Here is a 19,656-nt window from a genome sequence, read left to right as displayed (position 1 = left end):
TCTGCTGATACGTTCGCAACCGACCTTTTTTAGGTCGGACCAATCAGGCGTTGTTTAGGGAGGAACATGCAGGTGTGAAGAAACCAGGAAGCGGCGATGCCAAGAGAAATAAAGACGAATGTACGCTGCAATTAATTCTGTTCTCGCAGAATTACTCACTCTTTTCTTGTTGAATGTTGAACAGTAGGGAGTGTAACAATATATCGATATCGCAATAAATCGTGATACTTTGTCTCCCGATAGATTATCGATACACCTACGCAAGTATCGCAATATTTGTAGTTAAAAACAGCCACTATAACGGCTCCATTGTTCATTACTTATTGAGCAATTAATTGGCAGGACGCTAGGGGGAGCGCCTCATATGAGCGACGAGGAAATGTATGGAAGTCTTCAGGTGAAGAATACTCATGAGTTTACTTTTACTTGTGTAAGGCATTTATTATCTGTCCAGCAACTGACTCATTTTTGCATACGTAACATTTTAAAACATATTCTATGGTTCGACTTTTTGAAGCACACAATTTCTGAGGAATATTAATATTGATTTAATTGGATTTAATATTTAAGTAATTTTATTTATTTACTCCTGCAATGTTACACAAAAAAGACAAGACACAAATGTGTTCACAGAAAGTGATCTCTGTTAGAGAGACATTTGTATTTGTTAAAAAAAAAACAAAGAACACTCACTGTGAAGAAGACACCAGTTTTAATATTTTGTTTCAGTGATGGTACAAAAATAAACTATTTTCTCATTGAAAAAAACATCAATTTATGTCTTGAGTATTTTTCTCGTAGATTATCGTGCATTTATTACCTGACCAATATATCGATAATCGCGGTATCATCATATCGTGGGATAATCGTTATCGTGAGCCTTGTATCGCATATCGTATCATATTGTAAGGTACCTAGAGATTCTCACCCCATGTTCGTGATTTTTTTTTCTAACACAAGACCAAAGATGACTTTGATCCGTTGCCGTGATTGGTAAAAACAAACGTGCACAAGATGCAGCATCAATCAGCTCGAAGTGTTATAATGTTCCTTCTTTCCCGAGTAAATCACCAGGGACATTTTGGTGGGCCCCACATGTTCAGACCTCTTTTTTAGCGTCAAGACTTGGTTTTAGAGTTTAGGTTTGAATTGGATTTTGGTTGGGGATACGTTTCGGCCATAGGCGGAGCATAGGATTTGGTCAACATAAGTGTTTTGGGCTAGATGGAAGGGCATGAAAGTCTGGAAGCAAAGTTGGAAGCAGAACTTGGAACCCAAGGATGGAAGCAAAAGTTGGAAGGGTTGGGATTTGGAGCGTGGGCCGGTGCCCGGGGCCGATCCCAACCACATATCCGAGCAGGACCCCCGGGCGATGTCGAGGGGGCTGAGATATGGGGGTCTAAAGTTTGGGTACTTCCAGAGGGGCCAGATGTGAAACATTCAGTTGTGTGTAAGTTCACTTGTATGAATGATGAATTTCTTATGTGAAATGTGTAAGATTGCTTTGTGGATTATAGGTGTTTCATGTGAGGGCAGTTATAATCGTCAACACTTGAAGGCACTCTGGTCACGTGTAACCCCCAAGAAGGCTGGAATGTACTGACCAGGATTCCAATGGACCATTTGGTTCATTTTGTTTATGGCTTTTACAAGCAAACTCGGCAGGGGTGGAGATGGAGCTTTCCGATAAAATACTTTGGTGCCATAAACTCGTGGTTCTGGCTCGTGAAAAGCAAACATTCACATCCTGGTGACATGGCTGGTGGTTGACTTCAAAAGGGTTTAATCTATGTTGGGCTGTCTCTGTCATAGGTAGAAAGGGGAAGAGCAGAGACCTCTCACCCCCACCCCAGGTTGACCTTGCGCATATTTCCAAGAGTGAAATGTTGAGGGAAGGGGAAAAGGGGAAACAATTGAGGGTGACTGGCAATATTCGTTCTACTACCAAGCATTCACAGCACACTGAAGTGCAAAGTTGAAAACCCAAAAATTCAACACACAATGTAAATGGCAATGCCTCATGAGAACGACCAGTTTTTCCTTTTGGAAAATAGGTGTGTTGGCCCACTTCGTCAAGCATGAAATATCACACAAGTATGCAACAATTCATTGTTTTATTTACAGTGTTTCAGTGCATAGGCATTTCTAATGAAAATGCATATAAAAAAAGAAAAGGGGAAAAAAAGTCAAAAGGTTATAAGTTTGCCTCAAACACCCCCACAGGAGGAATTGCACCACATCAAGTCTCCTGTTTCTATTTGGCCAGAGGGCCTCATCCACATCACAGAAGATGGTCTCTCTGGCAAGGCATGGTCTATGGAATATTGCATGGTCTGCAAGGATTCTCGTTTGGATTTGCTTCAGTGTGATGGTATATTTAATGAAAAACTAACGGACATTCTCAGATACACCAATGATTTAAAAAAAAAAAAAAACCCGCAAATAATGTGTGGTGATTTAACATTGATTTGTTAAATCCGAATGGGCATCAGAAAACAACTGATTTTATAAATACAATGTATAGTAATAATCTATTCCCTCTAATTATGAAACCTAGCAGAATAACAATTGAAGCAGCTACACTAATAGATAACATATTTATAAATAAATTTGACCACACAATGGAAAGTGGACTTCTTATTAATGATATAAGTGATCATCTTCCGGTCTTTGCAATCTTCCAAGACTATTTTGATTTAAAAAAAACAACAATAACTTACACATCAAAAACAAGACTAAGAACGCAGCGCTCCATGGCTGCCTTTAAGTTGGATTTAGAAAAACATAATTGTTCTGATATATCGCATACAGTGCATTTCAGTCTACCATTATTTCTCTATACAATAAACATTGTCCATTAATAAAAGTCACAAGAAAGTATAAAGGTCTAAATAAGGCATGGATGACAAAGGGGATAGAGAATGCATGTAAAACGAAAAACATTTTATACAAAAGATGTATTAAATTGAGAACTATGAAAGTTTAAATAAAGTACAAGACCTACAAAAACAAACTATTGAATATTATACAAACAAGTAAGAAAGATTACCATGCATTACGAGAGCAGAATAAAAGCAACACACAAGAAATATGGAAAATACAAAATCATGTACAAATAGCTTTTAGCGTTTGTTTTGTAAGATATTTTGTCTAGTCTTTGTCATAGTTCTCAATTTAATACATCTTTTGTATAAAATGTTTGTCTTTTTACATGCATTCTCTATCCCCTTCGTCATCTACGCCTTATTTAGACCTTTATATTTTTTTGCATTTTTAATATGTACTTCAATGGTTAAACATTTCATTATGTTGTCAATGGTGGTAGTCAAATGTTCAATTTTACTGCTTCTTAGAGCTTTGTCTACATATTTAAAAACAGTGCTGAACCAGTAGAAGCCCGGTTAGATCAGTCGGTAGAGCATTAGACTCTTAATCTCAGGGCCGTGGGTTCGAGCCCCACATTGGGCGGTAGTTTGTTTTGTAGGATACTGTCTAGTCTTAGTCATAGCTTTGTCTACATATTTAAAAACAGTACTGAACCAGTAGAAGCCCGGTTAGCTCAGTCGGTCTATTCTTAGTCATGGTTCTCAATTTAATAAATCTTTTGTATGAAATGTTTTTCTTTTTACATGCATTCTTCATCCCCTTCGTCATCCATGCCTTATTTAGACCTTTATATTTTCTTGTGACTTTTATTAATGGACCTTTCTGTTGGAGTGGTGCTCGGTGAATCGGGTTTGCTGGCCGAAACTGGCAGCAAACCAGGAATCCTTTAATGTAGGTTGCCACATCGTTATGCATGCGGGGTCAGTACACCATCTGTTGTAGCGTGTTGACGGTGGCCTTGAATCCGCAGTGGCCTGCATAAGGGGCATATGTTAGCAAGACCTCCTCTTTGGCTCCGTAGAACCACCAACCACAGAGCGGGCGGAGATGCGGAGTCACAAAACAGAAAACTTCTAACGAGACGCAGCCTTTGCAACATGGAGAGCAAGTCTTTCAAGTCGCTGTCGTAACATAATGCGTCAGGCAAGACGGGGTTGGCGACAGGGTCAGGCAAGTGTAGACTGATTTTGAACAGCGCGGGGTCGCGGGTTTGCTGGGCGACCAAGTCAGAGGTCCGAACAGGTGGTACGCATGCTACGGGTCCCGAAGTAGTCTGAGCGGGAGTGTCGCAAGAAACAGTGGCGGGCGCAGCACGGCGACTTGTGAGACTGTGGAACTCCAGGGTGGGTTGGGAGGGAAGCCAAGAGTTATCGAATGTCCAAGGAGTCTCGTTCAGGGCCCCTTACTTGGCTAATGTGTCCGTCAGGTCGTTAAAGTGTATCATTGGAGGAAACCACGTGGTCGCACATCTCAATGAGGTCACGGTGTTTAACGGGTTTCTTCGCTGACATAAGGAACCATTTTGACGCCACGCCGGTAGATGACAGGTGAAGGCGAGGCGGCCATAGTTTGAATCGGTGCAGATAATCAGCACCGTGACACTGTGTTCAATTGCCTATTTGAGTGTGATCAGGATGCCAGGGATTTCCACATATTGAGACGAGTGGGGGCCCAATTGAAATTGCAGAGGTTTGCACGGTGTGTCGTTGATCCAAGCGATGTCCACCCCAGCCTGCAGCTGGGTTTGGTGGTGGTAAGAGCAGCCATCCACATAAGCTGTAAGCATGTCTTTGCAGACATTTTCCTCAAAATAGCGGTGACACGTGACATTGGTGTAACGGCGGGTTGAGGAAGTTGACATACACTTTTGGCAAATCGCTGGATCGGTACCCAGCGGTACTTTTGAGTTTTCCGCGTACCGAACCCGTACGTTTTAACTTTGTAACGCCATAAGCCAGTCAGAAATGCACGCGTTCGTCACGACGCCGTCTCAAATGCGTTGGTTGTTGAGAAAGGTAACTGGATGATGATTAGTGTCAATAGTATTGGCATCCAATGTAGTCCGAGAAGTGTTTAATTGCCCATGCTGTGGAAAACAGGGCTTTTTTGCAGTCAGAGTATTTCAACTTGGGGCAGTTCAGCGTTTCACTGAATTTTATTGTTGTGGCATACATCACGTTTGTCCTGGTCGAACATTTGGTCTAAACCCGCGATCACACAATAGTCGGATAATCCTTTTTTTTTTTTCTTTTTTTTTAAAGAGCTCAGTATTGTTCATTCGGAAATGTCATCATCATTGCTCTTTATTTTTTATTTTTTAATATATATTTTTTAAATATATATATATATATATATATTTTATTTCTATTTTTTTTTGTTTTGTATGTGAGTGAGTATGTGTATGTGCGTGCGTGCGTGTGTGCGTGTATTTGTTAGCTCACCAAAAACCTATTAGAAAAAAATCCCATACCGTTCACCTAAACCAAACACCGAAGAAAACCAAGGAAGGTGAAATCCAGCACCGACCAGACACCACCCACCGGGCCACCCACCAGAATTCTTCCCCAACCCAAGAAACATCTAAATTCCAACAAATCCCAAAAAAAATAAAAAATCAGGGAGACCTCAAGAGACCGAAGGAGAGACTGAGGGAAGGAAGGAAGGACAGATGAAGCCGAGTGAGATCCACAGACACCAGCCTCCACCGATTCAATGACCTGAGGAGGAAGCAGATTGTGTCTGAGTTTCGGTAGATGCTGGTGTGGTGGATCTGGCATGCATGAAAATCTCCACCTAAGAGGGGAGCCGTCGACCCCCGCCAGGACAGAGCAAGCGCAACACCTCAGGGCCCCCCAGGCCGCGGCAGCGCCAAAGGACGATCCCCGGGCCCCCACCGGCCGGAGAGCAAACCCAGGAGCAGGGGCGCCCCCCACCCCAACACGGCCCGCGCCCCCGACCCAACGCAGCAGGACGGGGCACTGCAGGCCCGCCAGGCACCCCACCGGCCCCCAACCCCCGCACCCCCCACGACCCCCACCCACCCCCGCCAACCACCCCAACCCAGCCCCAGCCGCCCCCAAGTCCCCAATCCCCCAGACACCCCAGCACCCCCCCACCCCGCAAACCCCCCCACCCCCCCAACAAAGCCACCCCCCCGACCCCACCCCGACCAACCGGCAGCCCCCCAACCCCCGACCCCCAGCCCCCGGGGACCACCCGCACCCAGGCACCGGCGCCGACGAGGGGCCGGACAGCGGAGCGGAGAGGGCAGCCGCGCCCACCCCACCCCCCGCCGCGTGGAGGGACGGAACACCGGGGGCAGAAGGGGAGATGGGGGCACCGGAGGACGGCCGACACCCCCGAACCCCAGGCCCAGCGGGAGAAGGCCCCGGTCGTCACCCCAGCGTTCTTTGTGAAAGTTAACCCCTGTTACTGAGTCCGCCAGCTCGCCGACTGGCGAACTCTACCCCTAAACCATGAATGTGACCCCACCCAGTCTATATACAAGTGTGTGTGTGTGGGGGGCATTAAAATTAGGAGCAGGTGAACCGGAGCCGAGGGAAATGATATTCCCACGCTCCGATCCACCGGCCTCCCAAGCATGTTACTGAGTGTATGTGGTGCATTAAAAAAAAAAATAGATAGGGGGGGGGGGTGGGGACACGGATAGGGGACCGCATCACTGCTCTATACCGCGGTCCCCAACCGATGGCACCCCCACAAGCCCCCCCCCCACCCCCAGTTGTGTGGTGCATTAAAATTGGAGGGGAGTTGTAGGGTGAAGACGGTGTTTCCACCCTACCCCACCCCCCAAAGTGTGTTATGTGCCCTATATGTCTATAAAAGTGTATTGTGCAAACCTAGTGTAGTGAGTTAAGAGGAGCGACCAGCGGGGCCCTCCCCAACTGGGCGGGGGCAGGAGGCGCACCCGCCCACCAAGCCCCTACCCACCCCACCGGGACCCCGGCGGGCATATGGGACCAGCCCGGCGGGGCGATAGGGCTCGCCCCCCGGATACTGGGTCCCTCCCGAGGTGCCAGGACGCCCACCGGAGCGGGGCGGGCACGACATCAAACCCCAGCCACCCCCGCCGGCCCCTGGAGCACCGAGACCCGGGCCATGGATGGAGCCCCCAGCCCAGGGGAGGGGAAGGAAGGCGTACCGGGGAGGGGGAAGGGAGGGGGGAAGGAGACGACAAGAAGGGCAGGGGGCAGCGGCAGGGCCGCAGAGAGAGGGGGAGAGGAGGAGGAAGGGTGACGAGGGAGAAGGGACAGGGAGGCGGAGGACGGGCGGGGAGAGGCGAGGAGGGAGAGGCAGCAAGGGGGAGGGGAGAGGGAACCACGGGGCACCCCGGCGGCCCACAGGCCCCGAACCGCGTCGCCGGGCCCAGAGCGACGGACCGCGCCGAAACGGCGCCGCCCCAGACACCAGGGAAAGCCCCGCAACGCAGCACCCCCCAAGAGACCCAGGGAACGGCCAAGACGCAGCCGCCACCCAGCAGCCAACAGAGGGGCAGACCCGCCCACGCCCAGCCAGGGGGGACAGCACCCACAGAATTAACCCACTGGCATGCCGTGAATCCGAATATCAACCCCTGGTGCCCATCGGAGGCGAATCCGCTCGATCCCGCTGGCAGCAGCCGGGTTCCTGACTATAAAAACACAACCATTAGTTACAAATTGCCAAATACAGAAACATCAATGCAAGTTATCACGCTGCTGTGGCTCTCGCTAACAGGCAGAATTAAGTAACCAGGTTTAGGTTAAAAAATTCTATATACGTAGACCATGTTTCTTTAAATTTTGACATTTGTTTTTTATTTGAGGCAGATATTTTTTCCATTAAAATGTGATTTATGAGGAGGTTAGACCATTGGTCGATATTCAGAGTTTGTTTATTTTTCCAGTTAACAAGAATTGTTTTTTTTGCGATAGTAAGGGCTACAAGTATAGATTGAAATTGTTTATGTGGTAAGTCAGTTGTTGTTAAGTCACCTAGCAAACACAAGTTTGGAGAGAACGGTATCCTACAGTCCAAGACAGCGGAAAGTTTTTCTAAGACTTTAGTCCAGAAACACATAACCGGAGTACATAACCATAAAGCATAAAAATAAGTGTCTGTAGTGTTTTGTAAACACTGGAGACAAATGTCGGAGTCTGAGAGTCCCATTTTCTTCATCATATATTGAGTAATGTATGTTCTGTGAATAATTTTATATTGGATAAGTTGTAAATTTGTGTGTTTTGTCATTTTAAAAACTTTTTCACAAACTTGAATCCAAAAGTCAGATTCCGGAGCTATAGACAAGTCTGTTTCCCATTTCGAGATGGATAAAGACGTTTTATCAGTATATGAAAGTAACTTATATATTTTTGAGAGTTTTTTTGTTGTTGTCGGAGAAAGCTTGGTAATATCTTTAGCTAAAACAGGCGGTTAGAGCGTACCCTGAAGTGTTGGAATTTGTTTCTTTATCATACTTTTAACTTGCAAATAATGTAAAAAGTTTCCGTTTTTTATTTTGTATTTTTGGAGCAAGGATGTATATGATATAAACATATTATCTGAGAAGAGATGGTGGAGATGTGTAATTCCTTTCTGCTCCCACACATTCAAATAAAACGATTGGTTGTTAATTTGAAAGTCGGGGTTATGCCATAGGGGAGAAAGCCCGCAGGGCTCTACTTGGGCTTTTGTCATTTCTAGTGCCTTCCACCAGGCTGTCAGGGTGGCGGAAATCATTGGATTTTTAAAGCAGTTATGGCGCTTAATCGATGTTGTAATAAAGAGTAAATCTAGGAGTCTGAGGTTATTACAATCCTTCTGTTCTAGTTCCAGCCAACAGTTAGTATCTCTATTGGGTTGTGCCCATAAAATAATATATTGTAGCTGGTTGGCTATATAATAGTGCATAAAATTTGGTGCCTCTAGACCTCCTTTGTATTTATTTTTCTGAAGAGTAGATAGACTAATCTTTGCTTTTTTTTTATTCCAGTAAAATTTTGTAACGGCTGAGTCCAACAACTGGAACCAGTTAGCCGTAGGTTTAAATGGAATCATTGAGAAAAAATAGTTTATTTTGGGTAAAACTTTCATTTTAATAGTGGCTATTCGTCCTATTAGAGAAATAGGAAGATTATTCCAGCACTCCAAGTCACTATAAATGCTATCCAGAAGTGGAGTAAAGTTTAAATTAATTAAATCAGTTAATTTAGGTGAGATTTTTATGCCTAAGTATTTTAAATTACCTATAGGAAATGAGTAGTGTGGGTCCTGGCTTGCAGGGTTCCATGAATTGTCTGTAATAGAGAGAAATGTTGATTTTGTCCAGTTAATAGAATAGTCTGATAACTGTGAGAATTAAGTTATTAAGTTAAATACTTCCCCTAACGAAATAGCAGGCTTTTCTAAATAAAGTAAAATATCATCGGCATATAGATTAATTTTATGTTCTGTTACCCCAGAGTGAATTCCTTGAATCCTTCTTTCCTGGCATATGGCTAATGCAAGCGGTTCAATAAATATTGCAAATAATAAAGGCGACAGTGGGCATCCCTGTCTTGTGCCTCTCTGTAGAGTAAAACTCTTAGATATAATCCCATTAGTAGTAACAGTAGCTTTAGGAGAATCATATAATACTGACACCCAGTGAATAAATGACTTCCCAAAGCCAAATTAATTTAAAACAGCAAAGAGGAAGGACCAGTTAACTTTATCAAAAGCTTTTTCTGCATCCAATGATATAATAACTGCCTTTTTATCATGCCGCTGTGACATACTAATAAGGTTAAAGAGCCTTCTAATATTATTAGAGTGACGCTCTTTAATAAAGCCTGTTTGGTCGCTATGAATGATTGTCGGGATTACTGTTTCTAATCTAGATGTAAAAGCCTTAGTGATAATTTTAATATCAGTGTTAATTAGTGAAATCGGACGGTAACTTGATGGAAGGGTGGGGTCTTTTTCTGGCTTTAATAAAAGTTTAATTGCTGCTGTATTCATGTGTGGGCGTATGTGACCATTAGTTTTAATTTCTGTTACTACTCTTAAGAATAGTGGAGCAAGCATTAACCAGAAGTGCTTAAAAAATATAGCCGGATAACCATCCGGGCCAGGTGCTTTGCCATTTGGCATACTATCTAGAGCACTGTACAACTCGTTTATAGTAAGTGGTGAATCTAACATATCTTTATATTCAGTAGTTAACTGAGGTATATTTAAGCTACTGAGGAATGCCTCAATATGCTCTGGGTTAGGCTTATTAGTTTCTGAGTATAGGTTGTGATAATAATTATAAAAAATTTGATTAATTTCTTCTGGTGATTGTGTACATTCACCAGTTGTCCCTTTAATAGCCGTTATAAGCGATTTTTCCCGATAACGTTGAAGTTGGTTTGCAAGAAACTTACCTGATTTGTTATTATATTCAAAGTTGTTGTATTATAAACTCTGTCTTTTTAGTTAACATATCGTCTAACTGTATTTTTGTATTTTGTAAGTCAGTCCATATTTGGTTATTTGGGTTTATTGCGTACTCATCCGTCAGTTGTTTAATTTTATCTTCCAAGTCTTTTTCTAATTTTTGATCCTGTTTCATTTTACAAGATGAATATGATATAATTTTACCTCTAATTACTGCTTTCCCAGCTTCCCAGAGAAGAGCTGGAGATAGGTCTGGAGAGTCATTTATTTCCAAAAAGTCTGCCCATTCTTTTCTTATAATTTTGTCAAATTCTGCGTCGTTTAGTAGTGAGATGTTAAAACGCCATGTAGATGGTGGTTTAAAGGTATAATCAACTTGTAGGGAAAGGGAGACTGGTGCATGGTCGCTAATAATAATAGGATGTATTTTTGTAACAGTTTTATCAGCAATAGAATTATTTGTAAGAAAAAAATCAATTCTTGAAAAGGACCGGTGCACAGCGGAAAAGAAGGTAAATTCCTTCTTATTTGGGTTTTTAAGTCTCCAGCTGTCGACGAGGCCAAAGTCATCCATATATTCCCCTATTACTTTTGTAGATTGTGATCGCCTTATACATGTTGTTTTATTAGAACAATCTATTATATAGTCGGAGAATCCTGCTTCCAAGAAAAATTCCCTGTTGCTATCGGGTTACGAGACAGGGGGCGGAGCCTAGCTTTTGTTTTAGCGTGTTAATCGCAGTTTTGTTGGTCACACCAAATAAAGAGTATGTCTTTCTTCAGCAGGTTAGTTAGAGGGCGTGCTATGTCAGCAAAGTGTTCAATGAACTGGCGCGGATAGTTGCACACGCCCAGGAAGCTGCGGAGTTTCGAAACATCTAAGAGGGTTTTGATGTCAAAAAGACCTTGAATAGGGCTGGATTGTGGTTCAATCCCATTCGGCCCAACTAAGATCCCCACATAGTTGATCTTTGTGCGGAACCACTGACCTTTCAGGAGGGACAGTTTGGCGCCTGCAGAAGACAGCTGTCCAAGAACGTGGTTGATTTCGACTAAGTGATCATCCAAAGAGGACCTCCACATCATTATGTCGTCGACATAAATGAGGTTGCCATTGGAGGCGGCGTCGGGGCACGCCTTGTTGAGGAGGATGTTAAATTCGGCCGGCGGGTTAGCATAGTCGAATAGACACCGGTTGAAGGTGTATTGTTTGTTGCCGAAGGTGAGTACCAACTTGTATTGATCCCTGGGGTCTTCACCGTTGGTAGGGCCGGCAGGGTTAACCGTGCCAATTTGAGGTGTCCTAGTGTGTCTTTGGCCGTCGCCGTATTCAGTCAAGAACAAGTCAGGTGCAATGTGTCCAACCACGGGCACAGTTAGAGTGAAGTCGTGGAAATCGGAACGGATGAGCAGGCCCAGGTGGGTTGCTTCTGGTATGCAAACGTAGTTAGACATGGGATTATGAACCACAATCGGTGTGGTGAGGGAGATGTCCACAATGGGAGTGGCTTCCAAGAACAATGATAGGTTCATGAATTCCGGTCAGGGTTGGAAGAAAGCGGAGCGAGCCTTCAAGAACTGGTTCGCTTGCGTCACCAAGCGGATCGGAATGTTGATCATGATCGCCGGGGCGATCATGATCATGATCAGTCTTTGTTCAAGACTTCGCAGGCGTCTGGGATGGTCTGTCCAGACTTCCTGTTTGGAAGACTGGGAACTCACGCAAAGGGTTCCAAGTTGGTGAGGGACCGCAGTACATTGTTGATGCGGACAAGCAAGTCTGCACCCACCAAAAGGGTGTGGGGCGCGTCCGGGACACCCAGGATAGTGGGTCAGTAGGCGCTGAGTCCAATGAAGGTTTAAAGGTCAAATTTCAAACGTTGCCAAGTTAATCTTGAAACCTTTAGAACACTTTTACAAAGCATAATTGTCATTACAAAGTGATTATATTGTAGCTATAAAGCAGTTAAATCACTAGATACAATTTAGAAGACGTCGACTATTTGAATCTAGCGCCCTGGCGTCTTCGGGTGTTTCCGGAGCCGTGACGTCACAGACGCCATAGTAACCACAGTACTCGTTCGGTTGTGTGCACCTTTGTTGTTTTACAGTTAAACGATGGTTTATTGTGTGGCAGCTGGTTGCACTAATGGTCAAGGGAGTGGCAAGAGCTTCTTTAGCTTTCCAAAGGAAAAACAACTATGTAACCAGTGAGTGGATACGAAAAGTCAATCGACAAGGAAGAAAGCGTGGTCAGTTATGGTCTCCGACCAAGCACTCAAAACTTTGTGCTGATCATTTTTAAGCGGCCTGCTTCAGAAAAGACAGAGATCATTGGGTACACGGATGTCGTTTGACCCAGGCTGAAAGCAGCTGCTGTGCCAATGATTTTTCGCTCGGCAAATACAACCTCAAGCCCCAGCCCTAGCAAGAAGGAGCCTGTTCGACGTGGCGCACTTGAGAAACGGCGTAGGCATGAGGTGAGTAGTTCTTTGCATGTACGTTATGACTAATGTGAGTTGAACCGTAGAAAAAAAGACACCCGTAGTGCCATTTGTACTTATTTTGCCTACATGGCAAGCCGACAGACAGCAAAGCCTTTCTGTATGACTTTCCTCGATGTAAACATGTCGTCCAACGTGGCTAACGCAGTGAATCCCCAGCATACAAGTGTCAGTGTATAGCAGAAGTTTTGCGTTCGTTAATTATTTAATTTCAACGTGATTATAAACTAAAAACAGGCCCGTGATTCAATAAACTCGGTGAACGCTAGCATAGGAAAATTTGCTACGCTAGCTAGCAATGCTATGCTAGCGTTCATGACCACCACCACCCTCCCCCCAAAAATGCTCTTCACTGGTATATATTACCGTCCGAAAATAAGTTGTAACTTGCTCATTCCTCAACCAATTTTTGCAATGTTTATTTATTTTATTTTTTGTCAACAACAACGCGAGTGCTATCGATGTTTATTTTGTCACCAAATAGTTTACATCTCCTCACTGTTATTTCAAATGGTATCAGAGTTACTTGCAGCCACAGCAGTAGCACGCCAAATGATGCAGAAACAGCCATGGAAATGGAAGCTGACGTGACAGAAACTTCACCACAGCCCAGTCTAAAAAGTGTGTCTGTCCAGGCTGCTGTTGTTACTAAGGCAGTCGTTACTCAGACAACAATTATCTCAACCATTACCTCCTCCCTCACACTAACTTTACCATTTTCAGTACACGCTACATTGCGGGACACAAGTGACATCCAACGTGGGTCTGAGTCATAAAAAGGTCCAGTTTGACCTCAAATACCCAGCTGTGTGAGCAGTTTGCAAGATGACAGAAACTAACTGGGCAGAAGATGCCGGTCCTTTGTGTGTACATGCTGGGGTGCAGTGCATATTGCTAAACGATGATGACCTGGTAAATGATATGGACATAAGTTATGAAGATAGCAGAGTAGAGACAGATGTTGAAGAAGAGGAATATTTTCCTGGTGATGAGGAGCAATCTGATGATTATGAAGATGACACTGAAGAGGAATGGTAAGTAATGAGCGATGTATGCAAATGACACTAGGAGGCGTGTGTACACAGAAATTAATGGCACTTGTATTTGTATAAAAAAAAGGGTTATTTTTACACTGCTATAAGTTGACTTTGTATGTCACAATTTGGTAAATTAAATATTTTTCTCAAATCTATATTATTGGTCAGTTCACACGTGTTTGGTTGTGAGTGTGTGTGTGTGTGTGTGTGTGTGTGTGTATGTATGTATGCATATATGTATGTATGCATATATGTATGTATATATATATATAGTTTTACAAATGTAATGTGTTGAAAAATGGTTTGTTCTCTTTCACAATGCAACGATAAAAGTTGAACATGCTGTTATGGGGGTTTTCCTGAAAAGTGATGATTTTGGAAGTACAACAATTTCGCCCAACGCCGGCGAGATAGAAATGTCATTTATTTTCATAAGACAAGAGGACACAAATATTCATGCTTCACATTAGATTTTTTTTTTACAGGATATCCCTGAAGGAGATATGTTGACGTAAACCCTATCCGAATGCGAAAGTTTGTTGTCTTTGAATCATGCCTTCGAGCACACCTGGCAATCTGTGTTGTCTGTGCCAGCCAATTCCTGGTGGTGATAACAAGTATTAGAGGGACCCTTGTTGTGTTCAAAGCAACATGCCCACATGGTCACATCAAGGAATGGTACAGCCAGCCATTGTCAAGATGTATGCCGTTAGGAAACTTGCTTGAAGCCAGTGCTATCTTATTCAGTGGCTGCAGTTCTGTGAAGGCCATGCATATGTTCAAAAGTATAAACATCATAACATTTTCAAAGGCAACATTCAGTTGCATTCAACGTGTTTACCTGATTCCAACAATCAACCTCATCTGGGAACGTCAACAATCCTCACTTCTGGAAGGAGTTTGGAGGAAGCAGGTAACAGTTGGTGGTGATGCACGGTGCTGCTTCCTGGTCACACAGCTAAATGTGGTTCATACACAAATATGAACCTAGAAAACTTGCAGATCTTGGATACCCAGTTGGTACAGGTAAATATTTTTTGCAATAACATTCAGACCAAGATACCATTCAGGCCAAATGTACTGGTTATTTATATATTCTGCCCCCCACACACATAAAAATTAAAAATAAATAAAAATATCTCATTTCAGGTTACGGAGGTCAAAAACACGTATGGTATGGAGTTAGAAAGTCCGAAAAGGTGCTTTGGTGTGCTATAGTGTCACTGTGGAAAATCTTGTTACCAACAGTCAACTTGAAAAATATATGAGGGATACCTACATTGGCCACTGGTTTGACGTTTGGTATGTCGCAAAAGGTAATCACACTATTCTTATTGGCCGTATATGTTTCTTTATTTTGCACTATAAGACTGTAATCAGGTAAAGCCTGTCTTTCAATCAGGTTGTTCATTCATTTTATTTTCAGGAATCAAGAAGCAGATTCTGGCCTTTTCAAAAAATGGTGGTTGCCAGGTGTTATCTAAATAGTTACCATCCATCAGCAATCATGTTTATTGTCGGCAGCATCAAGCAAAGGGGACGGTGAGGAATGTCGACAGAAACGGTTATCAATTACAAACCATGTTGTGAATGTTCATGAAGGTTATGGTGACAGATTTACACAATGTCAGCACGATGAACTGGTGGAGGAAAGAGAGTGGCTAATAAAAGGTAAGATTAACCTACATTGTTATTCATGAATTGGTTCTGCTACTTCACTGAGTGTATATTTGTCCAATTTTGGGTTCCAGGATCAAAAGCTCATAAGGAACTGATTCATTGTAAATAATAAGAAACTTCTCAAAGACATTGGCAACCTATCACCTTTTCAGCAAATATCCAGCCTTGAGGAGTACCATAAAGTGGTGCTGTACTTTGCTCCAAAGGACTCCCATTTTTTATACAAGAGTATGAAAGCAAGGTACTTTACATTAGCAGTAAAACAAGATATTATTTTCCTCACAGCCAGTGTTCATACACTGTTAAACTTTGGATGTATGGTCCTCACATGATCATTGAATTATTCCAACAAATATTAATCAACAATCGAATAAAAAATTATTTTAAAGTTCATTTCAAAAGACTATTTCTGACTAGTGTGTTCTTTAAGAAAACAAACAATAAACAAACAATATCACATGAGAGAATGTGATATAGTCACCATTTCAAAAGTGAGAGCTACTTTTTTGTTTCAGATTAAAGGAGAACATGGAAGTTGCAGAATATTTATCCAGCAGCTTCAAATGCTTAGTTTTAATTTATTAATTTATAGGTTGACAGGACCATTACTATTTACATATAGATCATTGCTTTCAAAAGTAAAAACTGGTGCTGTTGCCAAGTTGAGATCTGGACAAATTTAAGTTTAATAATGTCTCAAAACAATTATTTCAGTAAATGTAATTATACTAGCCTACCATCCATTTTCCGAACCACTTATTTCTCACAAAGGTTGCGGGGGTCTGGAGCCTATCCCAGCTGTCTCCAGGCAGTAGGCGGGGTACACCTTGAACTGGTTGCCAGCAAATTGCAGTAAACAAAATAATAAAGTCAGTCTGAAAATAGCATCCATTTATTTGAAATTATATAGTGTTGCTATGTAAAAAAAACATGTCAATTATTATTATTATTTTTTTTTAAACAATTTTATTTTGGGGATTTCTGCAGTTTCATCACAAAAATGTAAACAAAAAATGACAAAAATAGACATTGATGTCTGCATTCAGATTCATAACAAAAAATTAGAAAAATGGACATAAGTGTTATTCACATAGCAGCGACGATATGTAAAAAAGAGACTGTTTTGGAAAAAAACAATGTCATTGTCACATTCAGCGCCATCAAAACACCTTCACATTGTTCTTTGCATTGCAGGTTACTTCTGGCGGCTTTTCATTTCAATGAAAACTGCAAAACACAGCAAGCAAGATGGAAGGATGGTGAGCTCCAGTGGAGCATCTTTTACCCAAAAGGAAAGGATGGGAAAGCAGTTGCAAAGGAGTTAAAAGTGCCAATCACCTATGGTAAGTAAGTATGGTAGGAGACATGTTTTTAATGGTAATACAGCTCATTCAGATTTGTCCAAACATTTTAATTCCAGTTTATGTCCAGACACTGCTTGCTGAAGTCATGGAAAGGAGACCGAAATTTCCGACTTTGTAGGCAGCTGGATATGGTTTGGGAAAATGTACTGAAGCAACTGAGTAAAGCTATATAAGTGAAGTACACTTTTCCCATTTGCTCATTTTGAAATGCGGTATTAATCAAACTGTTTCACTGTCTTATATTAAACATACTTTTGAGTAAAACATCTGTCTTATTTTTGATGAATTAGGCATACTATGACATGTTATTTTAATGTAGGTCATATTTGGTTTACTTAGGGAGCTAATTGGTGGTGTGGTTCTTCATCACCAATTGGCCCATTTCTCTGCATGTACTCCCAGAAGCTGGTTTCCAGCACATACTGGTTCAGGCAGTTTGCTTTAAATCCCTCATGTTCAATGATGCAACGCAGTCCTTCGGTCAACTTCTCCACTACTGCTGACAACTCCTGGCAACAGACACTCTCCAGACATTTCTGCTGTGGATAGCATTCTCCCCAAGAACACCTGGAATGAAAATGATTTATAATTATCAGACCATGTCCATGAATGTTACTTTGCCATTGCACTTGTTCTCACTATTTCTGGAAATTATGCATATATTAGACAGGCTTCCACATTGTAAATAACTGACATGTGCATATATTTGTTTTCTTCAATGCTGCCAACTAGCAGAAATAAGGAAAATAATGATGGTAAAATTGATGCTGAATGTATTTTCATGTGAGCATTACTAAAGATGAACTATTTTTCCACTAACAGTGACATATATATATATATATATATATATATATATATATATATATATATATATATATATATATTTATATATTAACCACAGAATGAAACCAATGAGCGTAAGCTCGCTTGTTCAAGGGTAATCTGGCCAAAGTGGCGCACAATTCACGTTGTAGCAATATCAGTACAATGTATACATGTGCAGGGGGTGATGGGGACACAGTAACTTTGTCAGTCCCCACACCTTTTGAGGATTTCATAGTTAGGTGCTACCGTTCTTTAGTACTGTTGCATCTGATAAAAAAAATTTAGGAATGGAAATGCACCTCAAGGTTGTCGCAGCGTTAACTTTTCATGAATGGCCGACACATTATTATGAATCCCACTAGTACAGCGTGGCCGGCTATTGATGTCTTTTACGCTTTAGTGCTGCAGAAAATTGAGGTTGCTTAAGCAAATACATACAGATACAGCAGTGGACAAACATACCAGTCTGTATTTCCGATCCGCTCTGCTCGTATTGTGTCTTGTTCAGGCTCCTCCGTGACACTTTCCACATCTTCATCATCGTCATTGACAGACTCCGACGTCCTAATCGGCTCAAACATATAGGGTTGGACAACATTGTATTCTGTCGTCTCTTGTGTCTCGAAATTCTCTTCCTCCTCGGATTACAAAAGTTTGGTCGCCATTGATTGAATGTGTAGCATCCAAGAAAGAGTGGACTGTGCACAGTGTACAGTATACAGTATGTGTTAGGTGTAGTGTGTCTACTAAAACGTAATTTCCGGTAGTCCTAGCGGTAAGTAAAGCAAACTACACCAACAAATCCTCAAACTTCGGGAAGTTCGGAAACACTCGGAATGTGCCATTAAAACCGGATTTTTAGTCAAACTACGGTTCACAACTTCCTGGAAATTATGTATATGTATTACAAAACAAACTATGGAAATATGAACTGTATTAAATCTTTGCACTCTGACCTTTAAGGCACACACGCCCACTGCAGAAATGGTAAGAGGGGGTTCCATGTTCAACGGAAACCAGCAAGACTTGGAAACGAAAGAAATGTTTGGGTCATTATCCCACAAGTCGCCAGCGAAAGGTATAGAAATGGCGGATTTGTCAGCCCACAAGGCGAGGACAGCGTCAAAGACGGGTGTACCTTGCACCAGGACACCTCCGATTATGCGAGGGGCATACCCTACGTCGGCCGGTGGCGGATCAAGGTCACACAGGAAGATGTTGCGGCTTCGCAGCCGGTTCTTTGAAGGAGAGGTGAGTGATCCTGCCTTGGAAGGTGTCAGGTACCAGTTCCCTGAGGGGGCGCCTGCTTCCATGTGTGGTGGCCGCGCCCGAGTCAAAGTGCAGAGGCTGCCGCACCTGGGCCCAGATCTGGCGTTTCTGGTGGTCGATGATTTTGTCATTTGCTTTGGCTTGTCGAAGTTGATCTCTTGTCGGTCGGTCAGTCGGATCAGTCACCTCTGATTCCAGTTTATGAATTTTGTTAGCAGCGGTTCTCAGCAGTCTTTCTTGCTCTCCATTTGTGTCTTCGGCGGATGCGAGAGCTCGGATTAACTCACCAATCTTTTGAGGAGAGTCATCGCCGGATGCAAATTTGTCTGCATCGCAGTCTTGAGTTCTCAACATACATGGCCTCTGCGTCATCCAACTGTGCTTTAACGCCAACCAGTTGGGTCTCGACAACCTTTACTCATTGGTGGCTTCCAGCTGCACCGTTGCTTCACGGTTCTGCTTTCGTGCCACTTCAAGTTGGTGTTTCACCTGGCAATCCTCCGCATCGCTCAACTTCAGCTGCACCACAAGATTCACTGTTAGACATCCGAGCATTCGAAGGAGTGAATTATCTCTTGGGGCTGTTGTTGCAGCTTTGCCCATGAGCTGCGCAAGGTTACTGTTAAGTGTATCAACATTCGCATTTTTAAGAGACTCCGCGTATCCTGGAAA

The 19,656-nt window shown here is 42.7% G+C and overlaps 1 protein-coding gene, 1 non-coding gene and 1 pseudogene across 2 annotated transcripts in view; 2 read left to right on the top strand and 1 right to left on the bottom strand.

The window, feature by feature from the left end:
- Positions 1–3,395: 3,395 nt before the first annotated feature.
- trnak-cuu (transfer RNA lysine (anticodon CUU)) lies at positions 3,396–3,468 on the top strand. Its single transcript has one exon. It is a non-coding gene; the product is annotated as a tRNA-Lys (tRNA).
- An 8,368-nt stretch (positions 3,469–11,836) lies between these two features.
- LOC147155495 (uncharacterized) lies at positions 11,837–16,971 on the top strand (annotated as a pseudogene).
- Positions 16,483–19,656, bottom strand: part of LOC147155494 (uncharacterized) — a 4,448-nt gene continuing 1,274 nt past the window's right edge. The window contains exons 1-2 of the mRNA XM_086066251.1: positions 18,178–19,656; positions 16,483–17,457 (exon numbers count right to left, since the gene is read on the bottom strand). The exon at positions 18,178–19,656 is cut by the window's right edge and continues 1,274 nt beyond it. Coding sequence (XP_085922377.1) covers positions 17,226–17,457; positions 18,178–18,296 — 351 coding nt within the window. The 5' untranslated portion in view covers positions 18,297–19,656 and the 3' untranslated portion in view covers positions 16,483–17,225. The remainder of the gene's footprint in view (positions 17,458–18,177) is intronic.

This window comes from Leptonotus elevatus, chromosome 21 (assembly GCF_054856555.1).
Source record: "Leptonotus elevatus isolate MCC_2025b chromosome 21, RoL_Lele_1.0, whole genome shotgun sequence".
Taxonomy (NCBI): Eukaryota; Metazoa; Chordata; class Actinopteri; order Syngnathiformes; family Syngnathidae; genus Leptonotus; species Leptonotus elevatus.
This window is presented reverse-complemented; position numbering and strand designations above follow the sequence as displayed.